The following is a 19,267-nucleotide window of genomic DNA, read 5'->3' on the forward strand; positions in this document are numbered from 1 at the left end:
CTTTACACCACACAATAGGGTGCACATCTTTGGTACCCCACATGTTGTGTCCAGGATCTTTCTGGGCTACACCCAGGAGCAGGCTACTGCAGGTCTGCTGCTTTGATTTGTGATTTTTTAAGTTATTTGCCAGAAATGCCAATAATGCCTCTTACCAAGTCATGAAAATGGCCAAAATTAATGATGAGCAGCAAGAGAAAACAAAGAGTGGAAGGAAAAAGTGGAGCAAATACAAATGTCGTATTAGTAAAGCCAATAGTATGAATTACAGGCATTTTCTCATACTTCTGGGGTTCCATTGAAAAGGTGCCTGGATTAAATAAACTTCTTTGTCTATTTTCTCCTCTTTTTGGTTCCATTCTTTGGTGTTCCCACAGTTAAGCAGAGCTTTTTATCACCATAAAACTTATGTTTAGATATAAAAATTAGAGGAGCTTGTGCCCAACATTTCTCTCAGTAAGTTAGAGGAAAACAGTGTGGATAATAATGTACTTTATAATGAATAGTAATGTACTTTATCATGCATTCTTAAATTTCCATATGCATACTCCAGACCTGCTCAGTTCCCTACTGTGGACATGCCAAAGCTCATTTTAAAGAGAATGGCTTAAAGCTGTTCTAGGCTGGATCCTTTATTCTGAGGATTTCTAATTATGCAAGTTCAACAAGAAGGGTGATAACCATGGATTCTCTAAACTCAAATATTGTTTCACAGCTTTTTCAAGTTGGTGACCTTTCTTTAAAGTTAAAACTTTGTAAAAAATGTTAGTGTTCTGTTGCAGCTTCAGCTTTTATGTAAGGCAAAAGATTGGCAGGTACTTTGGACTGGCAAAGGAGTAGGGAGTCATTTTGATATTTCGCCCCCCCCCCCCATGATAGTTTTAAGAAATGTTGAACATCTGGCATCTAGATCACTTTTTTTTGACCAACTCTGCTCTGAAATCTGACCTCAATGCATGACTTACTATTGAGAAAAGAACTCTAGACCTTTGCCATCTTAGCTTTTGACTTGAAACTAAGGCAAGCCATAACTAAGGAGAAACAGCTTCAGGGTAACTGGCAAACATGGAATATTAGGAACTAGTCTTGCAGCTGCTTTGTGGAGATGACTACATTTGTCTGCAGCTTCACCGACCATGAGATGATGTACTTCTGCACAAAGGTGAAACTGAATCCTGGCCCAGGGAAAACCAGAGCAAACCAAGGCACAGCAATTCTTAAATTCTTATCTACAGACACAAGTTTTGTTAAATGCTAAGCATCATTATAAAATGTTTTCTTAGTAAAGATAATATGCTCTCGCTCAAATTTGTACGTAGTCCAGCTTGAACTGTAGTGCACATTTAATAACTAGTTATGGATCTTGGAGTAATTCTTTTAAATGCTCCTTTTTTCTGTCCTGGCCATGTATCTCTGTTTCAGATTTACCAAGAGGGCTGGTATGACTTATTTGTAGGAAATCTGAACTATACATAAGCCCTGAAATAAGAATACTGCCTGTGGACTAGAATGGTGGTTTAGTCTTTAAAACTAATTATTGCTTGTCTAATTAGAGCCATATCTCAGGTGCACATATACCAGAAGGTTAACATAACTAGGAATCCCTTTTCATTCATCCCTGTCAGTGTGGGTATCCCAGGTGCCTGATATGGAAACACACAATTATACAGCAGTCCTACTCAGATGGGAGTTTTGCCCAGCCTTTTACGTACTAATGAGATAATGTACATTATTAGTAGGACAAAATGTCCAAGTTCCTGAACTTTGATATGAATAGAAGTGGTGTATGGCACAGGAAGCTCCTTGGTGTGCTTTTAACATGAATGTTACTGTACATCTGTAACTCACTAATTAGAATATCCCAATTAACATACCAAAGGCTTTTGGGGATGTTAAAGTTTTTTTTTTTTTTTTGCTAGGAAACATTTAAGCCATGCAATTTGAAGCTTAATCTATTATCAAAGTAATTAAAGCCAGCCTCATGTCAGCTACACAGGAAGGTATATCTTCAGCCATTTTCATAAACAGAAGGTGCCATAAGATGACATGTTTTTTTGAAGTGATACAGTAATGACAATCGTAATTAATGAAGAATACATTATCATTAAAACATCTTTAAAAATTTTAATGTAAATTTGTTTCATAATCATTCTACTGTTTCATAAATAGTATTGGTGTCCATTGTAATGATAGTCCCAAATAATTGTAAAAGAAGTTTTATTCTGATTATTTTGTCCTGTACATTCAGGTTTTGGTCAGTAATGTCAATATAACTGTTATTAGTGAGATCTTAAGAAAATTATGACTTAATAACTGGACCTTCATTTTATCAGGTTTTTGACTTTGTGTGACTGGATTACCTCAAGGAAATTTTATATTTAATACTTCTTTTATGCAAATAAATATGTGTGTTTCATTTCTAGATGGATCCAAGTCTAGAAAAGCACAGAGAACAATTGGTTATTGAAGTTGGCAGAAAATTGGACAAAGCCCGCATGATTCGCTTTGAAGAACGGACTGGCTTTTTTTCTTCAACAGATTTAGGCAGAACTGCTAGCCACTACTATATTAAATACAATACTATAGAGGTAAAAGATGATGTCCTGTTTCTGGAGGATTTTTTCCTTTTAATTTTAACATATGCCTAAAATAGTTGTATTTTATAATAGTATTGTATAATAGTTGATATTACAGAATATGTAGCTGATCTGTTCACTATATTTTCAAATCATATTTACTGAAATGGGGGAGAAGAAATAGGAAAAAAGAAAGAAACTGAGTATCAAGCAATACTGAAAATTTAGTTTCAGTGTGAGGTTAGATTTGAATTCTGTAGTGTTTTTGACTTCTTGTAGAAGAATTATAAGTAACATTTTGATATTCATGTTGTGTGCAACCATTGGTACATGATAGCACATTGTACTCTAGTGTCTGATAACAGATGACCTTTTCTGGGAGAAAGTTCTATCATGTTGACAACGTTGAACAACTTCTGGCACTGTAATCAGATTGTGTTGTAAACATGTACAAAATTTTGTAGTATTGGAAACTTGATTTGATGTACACATTCATCTTAAAACATTTTCTTTCTTAGCAAATAAGTGTTTTTCTTGAATAAAAGCTAAACACTCAGCATTAATAATTTTTAACAGTATACTGTCACTGTGTATAATTAGTCTCACATATTTATTCTGTCAGATATGTCCTAGACTTTTTTTTTTAAGTGGCCCCATTGCATGTCTCCTGATTTTGGGGTGGCCAAGGCACTGGGAGGGACTGTTTTTCTGAAACTGCTGAAAAGTCATTATGGAATTTGTTCTTGTTTAAATTGCATCACCCCTGTCTTCCAATAACTTGCATTTTAGCCTTATATGCCTTTTAAGCTCTTGGCTAAGGTTTTTTCATTTCTTGTTATATGTGTATTTTTATTTTCAGTGACAAATCAATTATTTTTATTTTTAATAGACTTTCAATGAATTGTTTGATGCTCATAAAACCGAAGGCGATATTCTTGCTATAGTATCAAAAGCTGAAGAGTTTGAACAGATAAAGGTAAAGTTAAAGAATATCTTGAAGCTAGACACTTCTGTAGTACTTACTCCATTGTCTACAAATATTGTCTACAGACACAAGTTTTGTTAAATGCTAAGCACCATTATAAAATGTTTTCTAAATAAACATATGCTGTCACTCAAATTTGTATGTAGTTCAGCTTGAACTGTAGTGCACATTTAATAACTAGTTATGGATCTTGGAGTAATTCTTTTAAATACTTTTAAGAATTTTTCAGCTCCTCAATTATTAACAGGTGAAGCTAAGTGTCCATTTGAGTAGTGTGCATGGGGATGAGACAGTTTCTCTGTTTGAAGTTTTAAGGCATTATTGGATGTCTCCATGAACAGTTTCCTTTATCAGGAATGAGACAGGACTCACTGAAGTGAACTCTGATATATTTTCTGCAGGGAACAATATTAGATTGGCAGAATGATAAATTCTCTTAAGTTCAAATCTGAAATCTGGAAAGTTGTCATAACAGATTTTACACAGACTAGAAGATACTGTTCTGTTGTACTCAGTTCAATTCCAACCTCCCTTTTGCCTCCCGTGTGGGTAGGACACAAGGCAATACATTCCAAGCTGGCATGGAGCTTGTTTGCCCATGCTTCCATCTCACAGAGGTATGAGCCAGACTCCACAGGGTTTGTTAGCTTGGGCTCATTGCCATTTTACCACAATTATACAACTTGCAGATCAGAGCTGGCTCTCATTCACCTGGCTCTGCGAGCTGGCAGTGTGAATCCCTCGCCATCTACATATTTACATATTTGCACACATTGTCTGGGTATTACCGTCTCTTTATCTAATGGAGAAATTCTATTTTGCTGTAATCTCTTCTATTACAGAAGATAATAAGCAGTGAGGTTTCACAGTCATACATAGAACGTTTTCCAAGCTAGAAGGGTTTTTTTTATGATACTGATAATGCTTGACTAGGTCTAAATTTAGCGTAATTTAATATTGAAAAGGAAAGCATATGGAAAATATCATGTGATATGTTTCTGTATTTGTAATAAAGTTAGTAGTGATGCTTTTTGACTAAAACACAGTTTTTCTAGTTTACTTTCTCAGATTTATATGGTATGGTATCAGTGTACCATCTTTTCCAGATTGTTGTGATTCATTTGCTGTGCAGCTCTGAATGTTAAAATTAATGACTGGTTTTCTCAGGAATAACTCAGGATTTGCCCCTTGTGTGACAGAAATTGTGACTTTTGATAAATTAATCACGTTTCCATAATGCCTTTAAAAATTCTGAATTTTGAGATATGTAACTCACCAGCAGCTGAAATACAGATCTGGATAAGACATGTACTGTGCTGTGCAAGAGCAGAAGAAAATTATCAAAAATGCTGTTGTAAGCAGAGCATAAATATTCCCCTGAACGTGGAGTCATTTATGATGGTTCTGTACTTCATGTTTTTCTTTCCTGTGGGACTAGTCACTAGAAAGTTGGGGATTTTAACCCAATTGTCTTAGGGTCTTTTGTATGTCAGGTAGTTAGGTCCAAATGAAAATTACTTTCAGATGGTTCCCTGCAGGGACCAAACATTTACCCTCTTTAAGTAAGTTTTACACTAACAGACTATCAGTAAGTCAAAGAATATGTAGATTTATGCTAGTTTTGCCATGTAAGGGTCATCAGTTAGAATGTGAAATGTTATGCATTATTCAAACCATAGATATTAATATTTCTTTACTCATATTAAGACTTAATCTTATTAACAGTGAAAATTTTAATATGATGAATCATAGTACTTCACAGTTTTGAGTTTAAAAATGTATTATACCACATGCAAATAGTGTAACTATAATGAGTACATTTAATGTTAATTCAAGATTGCCCTAATCCAGATGGACAGAAGTTTTATTCTGGTCAAATAAAAAATAAAATCTCATCAGATGAAGGATGGCAAGGTCAGAAGATTCAATTTTTATGGCATATTAAATTTTTGTATGTCAATGGAAACCTTAATAGATGGTGATGAATAACAAAATGTAATTGTGTCCCTATTAAAATACTTTAAATTATGGTCTATTGCGGAAAATGTGGGTTTACTGTTTTGGTTTTTTTTTTTTTTCTCCTTAAAATTAGAGACTCCATTTAAAAGTAATATAACTATGTTATAAGGAAAATTTGATTTCAGTGTAAAAATTTTATCAAATTGCTTCAGCCTCTTCATAATGTATAATTGTGTTGTAGGTAAGAGAAGAAGAAATAGAAGAGCTAGATACCCTACTAAATGATTTCTGTGAACTTCCTGCTCCAGGAGGTGTGGAAAACAATTATGGAAAAATTAATATCCTCCTTCAAACATACATTAGCAGAGGGGAGATGGACAGCTTCTCCCTTATTTCGGATTCTGCATATGTTGCACAGGTAAAAATAGTATTTTCTACATATTTTTTGCTGACTTCTGCTGTTTTAATTCTCACAAATATTTACAATTATACAAGTAGGCCCCAATCTGCATCTTTTTTGTACATTTTTGTGCAAGTTTCTATGAAAATCAGAGCCTTGTGTTCGTGCATGCATGTGAGCTATAACACTTGAGTAGAAAAGTTTTGCAAAAGGCTACCTTGGGAGACTATGGCAGTTTTTATTAATTATAAATGTCCTTTTTTTGTTTGTAGTACCCATGTGATCTTATTCTATTTAGTTCCTCTAACTGTGATTGCACAGAAATTATATTGTCTAAATTTCAGGGTTTTCTTCTAAATATGAAAAACTGTTGTAATCTATTTTTATGCTCTGTGTGTTTTTATACTTCATTCTGCAAAACATATTTTGTGTTTGATTCACATATCTTGGTTTACTCACGAAAGATGTGCTATAGCAAAAAAATGTGCAGATTTACATACCAGTCTATGTAATTGTTTGTTGGCTTCATTCCTAAAGGGTTGATTGTAACACAGCACATTTGGTTACCATCCAAAGGCAGGTACAGAGGGGGATGTGACACAGAGATCTATTTAGAAAACTGTGACCCCCAAAAATGGTACCTTTTAGCCCATCTCACTCTTCTTTTTTATATTTAATAGTCAGCAGAGATGTTGTATGGAATTATTTTTGTCTCATCCTTACAAAACTGCTTTGGAAAGAGTTAATCTAAAAGTTGCATTTAGTTGGTGCTAAAGATGAGATTTAAATATTCAAAATTATACATAGTCTTTAGCAACATTTTCATAGTAGTATAACCTTTTTCAGAAATGTTTGTATTTTGTAGCACGTATGAGTCTAAATGAGAAAATGCTGAATTGATTGTGCACATCATAAAAATTGTGGCACTTGCACAACAAAATAATTTTCAGTAGGATCCTTTTAATCTTTGCTTTCAAGGCAATTGCTTTTATTTGTCTGTCTCATTTACAGTATGTTTAGTGAGGCAAGATCATCTTCTTCTCAGATCTTCATAAACTGTACTGTGGAACCAGTGCTACAAAGTGTGATTTTTTGTTTTTACTTGGATAGTGAGTATTAAGAAAATTTTTCATCCTAAGTAAGAGGAATGTGCTTCTTTAGTAACATATGCTTCCTATCACAACCAAATAATTTTCTATTTTTTATTCCTGTTGGCATAGCAGAGCCAGTAGGGAATGATTATATTCTATTCAATGAATCAAGAACATAATTCCTAATCCAGACATAGTATTGGTAGGGGAAAAAAAATTTTAAAAAGGCATAGCTTCATAATACAGCTTGAAAAGTTTTTGAAAGGAATACCATAACTTAGGTTTTCAGGATAAGACTGACCTCATTCAAACTTATGTTAATAATTATTTTTCCAAGTCCAAAGCATATTTGTACAGTTTGGTTATACACTATTCTCAGAATACAGTAAAATGTTTTTAAACATTCACTACTGTTAAGCTTCTGTGCAAATGTTGTGAAATTCAGTGTAAAATGGAATGCTATTATAGAAGCATAAACTGCAAAAAAACAAAAGTTGAATTTCCATATAAAGTGAATTTGCAGGTGTCTGTTATATGGGTGGTACATTAAGTGAATTTGCTTCAGAAGTGATTGATACACAATAAATTTAGAACTCCATAATGTTAGCATAACTGTGATCAAAGTTCTATGGCAGACCTGACACTACAATTTTAATTGGTTGCACATGTTTCTTTTCATAATTTCAGAATGCAGCCATGAGGTAATTCTGCCACTAGACAGTGATGGAAAAAATAGTTTTAAAAAATGTTTGAAATCAGTTTGAAAAGAAAAATCTATTGTTACGGTTTGTCGAAGATGAGTCTGTGGGATCCTTTTCATTTTACAAAGAATATTGAGAGAATTACAACAGTTTTGCTTTTTTTCCTTTTCACTCTCCAGAATGCAGCTCGTATTGTTCGAGCTCTTTTTGAGATTGCCCTGAGGAAACGCTGGCCTGCCATGACATATCGGCTACTGAACCTCAGCAAAGTCATTGACAAGCGGCTGTGGGGCTGGGTGAGCCCTCTCCGGCAGTTCTCAGTCTTACCACCATCCGTTCTCTCCAAGCTGGAAGAGAAGAATCTCACCATAGACAAGATGAAGGACATGAGAAAAGATGAAATAGGTGAGAAACCAGCAAGGCTGATCTGCTTATACTATTAGAAAACAATAGGCAAGTACGAACTAAATCTGAGCCATGCAGGAATATTCCCACTCTGGTCTGGAAGCCATGTAGCCACATACCACACATTAATATGGTTTGTCCAATAAAGAAGGTTTTTTTCCAGTCTCCACAGCTTGTAAAATGGCACAGCTCTTAGGATAAGGCCAGCCCATGTCCTGGCAGTTACAGAACACAGAGATGTCTACTGATAGGTATTTACATATATATGTGTATATATACATATTTATGTTGACCTGTGTGCTTCCTTTTCTGCCCACCTTACATAACACACTATAAAAGGCATCTGTTTACTTTTGCCAGTTGGCACAATATGGCTTTATTTCTTTAACTATTAACATGAAAAAGAATAAAACCAGTTTATTACATCCAGGTATGCTATCAGTAAATGGCCTTCTTCTGAAAGACTGCATTAATTTTCATTGAACGTGGAGAATTCATTGTCACTGGTGTCACTGCAACAAAACCTTAATGGAATTTTTTAAAGGATTTGACAGTCCAATAATGAGAAAATCCACAAGCCTACTGATAGACATAATGACAATTTCCAGTAAGTCTGTATAAACTGTTGTGCATAAACTGCCCACTAGCTGGTTGAAGTCGAAAAAAAAATCACTTGTAATGCATTTCTTTTTCCTTAGTGTATTTTTTTTGGACTTCATTTGCACCTGCTATTACCAACCTGTTGATAAACAAGCTGCTGATTTTTTTTTCTGAAAAATCTAATTTTAGAATAAAAATACCATTCATACTCACTGCTTAGAAGCTGTCACATCTAACTTAATATTTCTTTCATTTGCAGGCATACTACATTCCTAGATTGGAAAACTTTGTTATGTGCCTAATCTAGGCTGGAAAAAGTTAAATAAATATGTAAAAGTTTGCAGAATTAGAGGCTATATTTTCATTTAATAAGTTAAATCAAAAGACTATGACACAATTCTAGATGCTTACTTTAACTGTACTTTGATATAGTAATGTTAAATGTATTAAAGCCATTGCATTTTATTTGAAATGCTAGCATTATAATTTTTTTATTCAGAAGTGTTATAGCACTTTTTAATTCACCTCTGTTAATTTTTTGTGTATTTTTGATGCTTTTTAGTGCTTAGTGTTCTTTTCCATTAATTGTATTAGCAGGTTTTTTTATTTTGTTGTTACTGTTTGGTTTTGTGGAGCTATTTTTAGTTCGGGGGGGGGTTTTTGGTTTTTTGGTTTCGTTTGTGTTTGGTTTTTTTTTAATTATTCTTTCTCCCCATACCCTCACTTGAGAAGCAGGAAATCTTGTGTAAAAATACAAAAACCAGTTTTGCTTCCTTCAGTGTATTGGAACCAGTATTAACAAGATGGAAATGTATCTATATATACCTGCAATTTGTCTGGCTCTGGTTTATATTGACTTAGTTTGAAAGTAGATGAGACAGGGGATTTGACTGTAAAAATAGGTCACTGCTGAGCATACATGATGATATTTCATGTTCTTCAGCCTTATAAATATCAAAGAAAGTTGATCTGTGTATCTCTGTGAAGCAGTTGCTTGGCACACTTCCTCCTGTCTGGCCTCTCTTTCCGAGGCGTGTGAAGGAAGCCACTGTATTTTTATTTCAAATTCCAAGCTGTGCTGAAATGAGGAAAGACACAACTTCAGGTACTGCCTTGTTTTCTTACCCCACAGGGCTAGTTTCAGTCTTAGTGTTTCTTGCTTTTTAAATGTTATGGAGACCTTGGAGATAGAGTAACAAAGACAGGAGCTACCTGGCTAACTCAGCCCATGGCTTAGGGGGTGGTGAAAGCATCAGATGGGTGGAGAGCACATTGTGTGCACAGATCCTGGATTCCAGGGTACCATGAATTGATCAACACCAATCTGTGAGCTATTGCAATGTAACCATGGAGTTTCCAGAAAGCCAGGAAATCACTGTATTAGCTGAGATAAGCAGTCCCTTTTTTTCAGAATGCAGATGACAAACATTTTAGAATAAGCAATTTTTTTTTTCTTTAAGACATGCCTATTTTCTTAGTCAGCCTTTGTTCAGAGGGTTTTAATATTTCTTAAATGCCATTGATGGTTTCTCATAATATGACTACTAAAAAGAAAAAAGAAAGCACTTAGGGGAGAGAGTTTTATCATATTTTGTAGAAGTTGGGAGAGGAACCTTATTTTCCCCTAGCACATAACTGTAAAAGAACCTCAGTGCTGTCCTGTACACAGTTCATCTCACACATTTAGATAAAGAAAGTGATTTTTACCATGAAAAGTATACTTGCCTACATAGGTTTTTTTGAGTCATGTCTTTGAATATTTTTCATCTCCCTTTATTTAACATGACTTCTGAAGCTTTACTTCTAATTGCAATAGCTAGTTCCTGTGGAAGAATGCTGTAACACTGCATGCATCATCCAAGTGTACCAACATAAGTGGTTTGGTTTTTAATAACCCACTTGTTGGAGGTGCAATTGTTTTACCAACTCCAAATTAAACTGATTAAATATGTGTTAAAACTTTTGATTAGGGGTTTGATTCTTAAGCAAGGTCACCATTCATTACTTCAGAGTATAAACACCTGTGTGAGACAAATCTATCTGCCAATTTATTAAATAAGAAAAACTGAAAAAAGAAAGTCAGTATCAATTTTAAAAGTAGGAGTTTCAAGATGCTATGCTCATAAATGCCTTGTAATTGCAAGAAAAGGTTTGTATCATCTTCTCACCTTGCACATAATGCAAATAATATGACTTTTTTTAAAAAAAAATTTAAAGTTTTTTAAATGGGTAAGTATGCACAGAACCACATAACAATACCAGAAAATATCAGTAGTGATTGGTAAGGTAGATTTTAACAGGGAGTATTTATGACCATCACAATTAAAATCTAAAGTATGCTCCATGTAATTACATTAACAATTTCAGTGAAAATGTAATAAATAAGCCGTATTTTCCTAAATAAGCCAGAAGGTGGAATAATTTCAGTAAAAAAAGAAATTACTGCTGCATACTTTGTTTTATATTCAAAAAGAAGAGCAAGGGAAGAGAGATTTGAGCTGTAAAATACAAGTAGGACATTTTTCTGAATAAATAGAAACACTTCATTGCCCTAGTTACCATGATTATAATAGAAAATAAAAAAAAAATTGCAACATTTAATTTTTCCTTTGTCTCATTTACACACTGGTATATTCTCACAGATCAGAGCTGCTGTGAGATGTTTACTTATGTGCATTTTTAACCTATTAAGTACCTTTGTTCAGTTTTATGAAAAGCATTCTGTCTGCTTTGAACCACTACACAGACATTATAAAAGTTTGAATAAAGTAAAAAGTTGGTATTTGTGCTCTGAAAAAAAAACTATACAGCTTGGTAAGAGCCTGGTCTAAAAGTAAGGGAAGGAGAGGGAATTAGCTTGACATAATATTTTCAGTGTGAATTCTTAATAGTTATTTTAACCCCTTAGTTATGGCCAACAAGGGGGTTAATACTGATTTTTCAAGGCTCTAAATTGTTAATTCAAGTTAAGTATTACAAAATATTCAGACATGCCAGGTCAAGAGAGTCAGACATTTACGTACCCAGGAGCAAAACAAGCAAGCAATAATACTTCTCTCTAAAAGCCTATTTGAAAGTCAGAGTTGTATGCTTTTTCCTGGAAATGCAAATTCATTACACCTAATGTTTTCTTGGCAGGTCATATGCTGCATCATGTGAAAATTGGGTTAAAGGTAAAACAGTGTGTCCATCAAATACCCTCCATCATAATGGAAGCAACGATCCAGCCAATCACCCGCACTGTGCTCCGAGTTCGGCTGAACATCACTCCCGACTTCACGTGGAATGACCAGGTAAAAACAGAGGGAGGAGGAGGCCAGAGGAGAAGCAATAGTTTAGCTTCAGTAAAGGAGATGATCACTGGAAGTCCATGGCTGTTTGGATTTTTTTAAAAAAGCACATTTATTTTAGCTGAAAAGCAAACTTGATAATAGGAATGGGATGATTTTTATGACTTTTGTCATAAAAAAAGCAGGCAAAGATCATCTTTTCATTTCTGTTAAGAAAGAAAATCTTAAAATCTTCTGTAAGATTGGGCTGTTTATAATATGTTGAGGAAAATGCTTAATACTGAATATTTACAGTAGTCACACACAGATTAGAGTTATGTGCCCAGAAAGGAGAAGCAAGAGCAAGGGAAACATGAATGGCTCTCTGAACTATGAATGAATGTCAAACACAGAAAAGCTTTGAAATGCAGTTCATGTATGCCAGGTTCTCCTGTTCCTCCTGGCTTCACAAACATACATTCACAATATCAATGCCTTTTTCTGCTGGGACTTGGCTGAACAAAAAAAAACCTGATATAAGTTTGGAATTATGTTCATCTGTATTTTATAGTGCAAATTTATATGAAAGGAGTTGTACCAGTTTCACATTTAGCTATACACATGTCCTTTGATTCAAAATCTGTTCATTAGAAATACATTTAAGATAAATCTAAAGAAACATAAATGTCCACATGGGGGCATTGTATTGTTGCTGTTACTTCTGAAACTTTCTACAGGAAAAAAAGATACTTCCACTGGCAAACATAATTTTCTTCTTTTAGACTTATGACATTTATGCTCAAGATAAATTGTTCTGAAATGTGGATATTAAATATCTGTTCTTTTATTAAAAATTAATTTTAAAATCCCTTAGATTACAATTTTTACCTTAATCATAATTAATTGAGAGTTTTATTCCACAAATATTTAAATTACTTTAGAATTTATTTTCCCTCATGAAAGGTTTTTTAATTTCTTGTGGAAGTTTCATTGAGTTACCTTATAAATGGGATATTAGCAATCAAAATACAGAGTTTGAGCAATCCAAATATAGAAAGTTTGATTTTGCTTGCCACTTAGATTTATTGAAGAAATATTTGAAAGGATTCCTAACATGAATTATAACATGAATATTTTTTTTGCCTTTTGTATGTGCAATACTTCAGAAAGAAAATAAAGCATTACTTTTTAGGATTGAAAGAAGTTTTTATTGTTCAGTTCATCTTCTTTACCTGTAATCTGCTAAAGACAAAAAAAATACTGTTCTTCATATTAAGCTTTATCTTAATACAAAGTAATTTCTCAATCCATTGTTAGGTTTTTCTAAAAAACCTGGGTTCTATATCTTTACAGGTTGAAAAGGGGTCCACACAAAATTATACTGTTGTTTTGCTCCTGAACTTCTGAATTTAGAGCAAAAGTTTGTTTATAGTCCTTAGTCTATTTTCTGCCATGATACCTTTACACAGTTTTTCTAATGATTGCTTTGGAAACTTTATGATTGTTTTATCAATTAAGTTTATGGAGATGTTTTTATGTGAATTTGTTTATTGGTAATCATAAAAACTTGGAAAAGTTTTTTTTGCTTTTTTTATTTCTGTAATGTGGTGTTGATTTTCCTGTTTCTTCAGTAAATGAAGCTTCTATCATAGTAAATAAATAAAGCTGTTAAATTTTAATAGTCTCTGAAAATGAATAGCTGTCTCAAATTCAAGCATAGACACTCTGAAACTGCTTCTCTATCATCACATTATTTTAACAAGCTTCTCAGAAGATGGCTATAGAAACTCACCAGTATACCTGTATTTGGTACAAAAGTGAGTTGCTAAAAAATCCCATCTAAAGAATTGCAGTAATCAAATAAAACCTGTTATGAAAACTTTACATACCATACTTAGCTGAAATACCCTGCTTGGCTAACATTTCATGGGTTTAAGATTGTTCCTTTACCTGAATAATTAATTCTATAATGATCTCATCACAAACTTTGCCCTTGACGTTACGAGAGAAGGAGATGTTTTTGTGAGATATGACATCAACTTGATCAGTTTTCAGGACAGGGAGCCCTTAAGTTAAGTAAAAGCATGTGAGCCAAATCCCAGATTTTTATTCTATTGTTAGAAGCAAAGGACTATAAACATACCCAGACAGAGCAATTAAGCCTTAATGCATCCAGGAGGAGTCCAGCAGAAATGCAGAATAATGCAAGTAGTATTAATTAGCTGAGTCATATATCAGACATGTAGTTTTAGGATGATGGTTGCCCAAAATGCAGGTATGTGCCAGTTCTTAAGAGCTCCCCAGAGTCCTTGGGACTCGTTACTGGAGAAGATGTTGCGTTTCCTGTTCCTAGATTGTCCTGCTTACCCCATGCGGTTTTTTCATGGGACTTTCCAAAATTAGGTTGCTGTTACAGTTAATAATAAAATGTCTGAGCTTTGAACTTAATTGCCTTCCTCAGTTCTTCTTATCTCTCTTAAATGCTCCTAAACCCAGATGAAATAATAGTCTCACTGATTTCAGTTTCACTGCTTCAGTTCCAAGTGAAGCTGCAAGTGAAATTCAAATGTAATAAAAATCAATGACTGTCCATCTATTTTGTCTATTGTGCAACTGTAATTGCACACAGAAAAGAAAGAAAAGCACCTTAGTTTTATTCCTTGTGGATAGTTTTGTCTTCACAAACAAGTACAGACTATTTTCTGACACACAGTAATGAATTATGCTGAAAATAATGTGTACCGTGTGAATCAATACCATATTCCTAGAGCATTAAAATTGCCATTAGAAGCAACTATGCACTTTGACTTTTTTTCTATTAACTTTAGGAAAAATTTCAACTTTTTTTTCATCTCCTGGTTTTGCAACTTATCACAGTCCTCATCAGAAACACCAGAAATCTGTATTCATTTAGTAGTATGTCTTCCATAGTCTTTTGCCATACATTTTACTTATTTTCTGAGATATTTAAGTAAAATTCTTGTACATTGGCAAAGGTTATTTATTCTGACAAAGAAACAAAAAAAAAATCATTTTTTTTAGCATCATACCTAGCTATGATTTCTGGCATTGCTGGCATTGCAAAGTAAGGTACACAGCAAAGCAAACAAAAGTCTAGGTTTAAAAAGCCATGTTGCCAGATGGCAGGGAAATCATCAAGTGACGGCTCTATTTATGTTCTTCTCACTTCACCTGTAACAATGGCTACACCTACAGCCTTCTGAATGCACTTGTTGTATCTTTCTAGAGGAGAGGGGGTAAGAGAGAAGAGAGCAATATCACAATTCGGTGTCCAATTTTTTCCTGAGAGAATGTTTGTGACTGAAAAATGAGCAGACAGCTGCAAATGACAATCTTCTATACAGAACCTAAAGGCAAAAGTACAGGGAGGAATAAAGAGAACATGTTCTTTCCTAGGAGCCTAGAGGGAACCCTTGGGATTAAGTGAATTTATAAACAGCTGAGGCACTGCCTTCAGTTGCATTTGTATCATGTCCATTTATATTATATGTACCTTAAGCAAACTCTAATTGAAGCATAATCTTTAGGCAGACTCATCTGCTTAAAAATGTTATTTTTCTGTTACCTCCAATTTCTGTACTTCTGTATTCCTTTATGAGCTTATGTCATTCAGAAATACATCCACTATTTCTAGCCAACCTAGAGAATCTTATTAGAATTAAAACAAAGCTATCTTTTCTACTCATAAAGGTACATGGCAGTGTTGGAGAGCCCTGGTGGATTTGGGTAGAAGACCCTACTAATGATCACATTTATCATTCAGAGTACTTCATCATTCAAAAGAAACAGGTAATGGACTTCATTCAGAATCTCACAGCAAGACAAAAACAAAGTTAGTGAGATGTGGATTTGTCAGGTCAAACAGCATTTTGGCCTAAGCAGATTTTCAAATCAGCAGTACAGCTTTCAAATTCAGATGTACCTGATCAGCTTGGACTTCCACAACAATGTTTTCTAAGCTCAAATGTCCCTTTTTCTCTTCCTCCTTTGCTGGGACAGTATTTTTCAGGTGATACAGAAAGACTAATGTTTTTTTCTGTTAAAGAACACGATGAAGAGCCAGCCTTATTTTTATCTTTGGAAGACTATGGAAAAAAAAATTCATTCCAGGCAGTAAAATATTTTATAAAGATGTAAATATTTGCACACATACTTTATTTTTTTATTTGTTAGCAATGCTTATGGAAGAGAGGCAAACTATGGTTTTTCAAGTTACTGATTTTTCTGTGCAGTAATTATTCTCTACGTGTTTGCACTAGGTCATTACTAAAGAACCTCAGCTGCTGGTGTTCACAATCCCAATTTTTGAACCTCTTCCCTCTCAATATTACATTCGAGCTGTGTCCGATAGATGGTTAGGAGCAGAGGCTGTATGTATCATAAATTTTCAACATTTGATTCTTCCAGAGAGACATCCACCCCACACAGGTAACATCAAATTTGATCATTTTGCTTTAATTGATGTTGCTCATATTGAGGTTTTTTTTATGGTAGTGCAATAAGACTCTTACTTCTGCTTCATTGGAGAAAAAATTAAGGAATTTCACTTTGTGATACTTCTTCTTCAGCTTTCTAAGCTTTTCAATTCTTGAACAAAATGCAGGAATTTTGTTTTCATCTCAGTATAATACCAGCTGTAACCAGCCTTTTAGTTACTCTCTATAAACCATAAGAAAACTGAACCTGTCATATAAAACTAAGCAAATCTCTGTGTTACGCTATGTCTGAGCTTAGTGCTTGCAAGCATTACCTTTCTTCTGGACTGGCTAAAAATAATCTTAGACTGTTTGATAAATGGCATTCAGCAAAGAACAAACAATAAACATTTTGAAAATATGAAACATTTTCCTATTTTTGCTGAGATATGTTTATCATAGCAAGTACTGTTACAGCACTGAACATCACATTTTGTCTCATCAAGTTGTGGCCCTCCCCTCCCCCTCATTTTTTAGCACTTGGCACAGAAGCATATGTTTGTGTTTTGCTTCTTTTTTTCTGGATACATAAATTGCTTTATACATTCGTTGGGCCTGATGTCATTGCAAAACCTTTCCTCTGTAATTGCATTTGGCTCATCTAGCAGTCTGCTGAGTGCCTTCAGAAATGCAAAGTTCTCATACGGTGTTGTCCTTTGGCGTGCATAAATTCACATGTGTTTGTGAAGTGTTTAGCTATTGTTATACTGTACCTACGCTGTCTGGAAAAGCATGTGTAACCTTTTTATCTAATTGACTGATCACTGACTACTATTCAGAAGAAACAGAAAGATATTTACACATCACCAGTTATGGAGACTCCAGGATTTATGGTAATTGATTTCAATTCCCATCTGGTTCCCACTCAACAACGAAGTACATAGAGGCTCTGCTAGGCAAAAAAACCCTTCTTTCTCCTCAACATAGCCCAAGAAAGTGGGAATGATAAAACAGCCATAAGGTATCAGTGAAAAGCATGTGAAGAATATTAGGCATCATTGCATCAGTAGATTTTATGACTCCCATATCATACCTTAATGTGAAGCACCCTGAAAAGACAAGGAGACCTCCAGCCACAAAAAAAAAAAAAAAAAAAAACAAACCCAAACTTCAAAGCAAGCATCTGCATAGCAGAATCACTGCAGTCTCCTTAATTTGGTAGGATTCCAAATCCAATCTGGTTATATATATCTTCTTCTAAATTCCACAATCTCTAATTCTTTGGATAGCAGATGCCCTCAAGATATATTGAGAATCATATATTGAAAAGCTGTTTGTTTATTTATTAAGATTATGTCTTTAATTATACATTTAAAGGATAAGATGCAAAATTTAGCGTTACTCATCTGATTCGTATTACTCCATCAAGTTGGAAACTCCAAAGAATCTTTCCTTCTTAGATAGATAGATATTTTCCCTTGAAGTTGAAATACTCCACATTCTGTTATCATAAGAAGCTGGACATACATATGACCTAATACAGGGAGTTTAGAACTTACTACAAGTGGATAAAAGGAAAGCAGGTATAAGAAAAAGATTAATATGCAAATAGTTGGTTCACAGCTATCAGAGTACTTTAAAAATTACTTGCAGAAATATTTCAGAGCTATAAAACAACTTTTCATTTTTCTTCATCAAACCAAATGTGTAGTCTCTGTCATATGAGATACTGAGTAAAACATTTTTAATGTAAACTGTTTTTCACTAAATTACTGGTTAAATGACTGTTTTTTCACTTAATTACTGGATAACAAGCTTTGTCATGTCATGGCACCTCTTGTCATGCACTTACAATTATTCTGTGGTTTTAGAGCTTCTGGATCTTCAGCCTTTGCCTATCACAGCCTTGGGACATCCTGAGTATGAAGTCCTGTACAAATTCACACACTTCAACCCTATTCAGACCCAGATATTCCATACCCTCTATCACACAGACTGCAATGTTCTTCTTGGAGCTCCTACAGGTTCTGGAAAAACGGTTGCAGCTGAACTAGCCATCTTTAGAGTTTTTAACAAGTATCCCACATCAAAGGTTAGTATAATAGGTTTACTAGAATCATTTTGTTATGAGCATTTATTCAATAATAAAAAAGTCTAGAAGACGACCATGGGGAACTGAATTTTACTTTCTCCAATTTATATGTGTGTGGATACAAAATGGTAGTGCATTATGTACATTATGCTTTTATTTTAACTATATATTTTAATCAGTTGACAGCTAGAGTTAAATCTACAAAAATGACATGCAGGCATGCTGCATTTCCTTTTCTTCCATACTTAACAGCATTTCCTGCTTTAATCTCCTTCTACTAGCATTGGTACTGTTTTATTACTATTAGCTCCCTTCCATATGAATGCAACTAGCCCAGTCTCTCTATTATTTAAACAAATAAGTTGCAATTACTACAAGCCAATTTTCTGTTCCACCTTCCCCCTCTGTTTTAAATTGCCTAAAAGCTGAACAACTCACCTTTTGGAGTTTTGTTTTCAAGGTGAAGATATATCTGCTTCTCAACTTAGCCATGTTGTCTTAATTAACCACATTTAACTCTAAAGTCTTTCGAAAAACTTTGTATCTGACTGGGAGATTTAAAAAAAGTATAACCTTTCTATTAACAGAAATTCTGTACATAAATTACTTAGTCATCTTTGAATTTAAATATCTCCATGTAATTTCTTAGCCCAAGTGAGGTAAACAAGTCACTCATACATTTTCAACTTATCTGTGAGACATAAAAAATAACCAGCTCTCAAAGGAATGTATATTTTAGGTTTTAATAAAGCT

At 34.1% G+C, this 19,267-nt stretch overlaps 1 protein-coding gene across 2 annotated transcripts in view; it reads left to right on the top strand.

Annotated features, from left to right (window-relative positions):
* Positions 1-19,267, top strand: part of ASCC3 (activating signal cointegrator 1 complex subunit 3) — a 252,134-nt gene that overhangs the window by 161,774 nt on the left and 71,093 nt on the right. For both annotated transcript variants that reach the window (XM_053972459.1, XM_053972460.1), the window contains 8 exons: positions 2,424-2,588; positions 3,466-3,552; positions 5,762-5,938; positions 7,892-8,117; positions 11,856-12,010; positions 15,698-15,796; positions 16,267-16,435; positions 18,294-18,514. In XM_053972459.1, the coding sequence (XP_053828434.1) occupies positions 2,424-2,588; positions 3,466-3,552; positions 5,762-5,938; positions 7,892-8,117; positions 11,856-12,010; positions 15,698-15,796; positions 16,267-16,435; positions 18,294-18,514 (1,299 nt within the window). The remainder of the gene's footprint in view (positions 1-2,423; positions 2,589-3,465; positions 3,553-5,761; positions 5,939-7,891; positions 8,118-11,855; positions 12,011-15,697; positions 15,797-16,266; positions 16,436-18,293; positions 18,515-19,267) is intronic.

The sequence above is a fragment of the Vidua macroura genome, chromosome 3 (genome assembly GCF_024509145.1).
Source record: "Vidua macroura isolate BioBank_ID:100142 chromosome 3, ASM2450914v1, whole genome shotgun sequence".
NCBI classification, from domain to species: domain Eukaryota; kingdom Metazoa; phylum Chordata; class Aves; order Passeriformes; family Viduidae; genus Vidua; species Vidua macroura.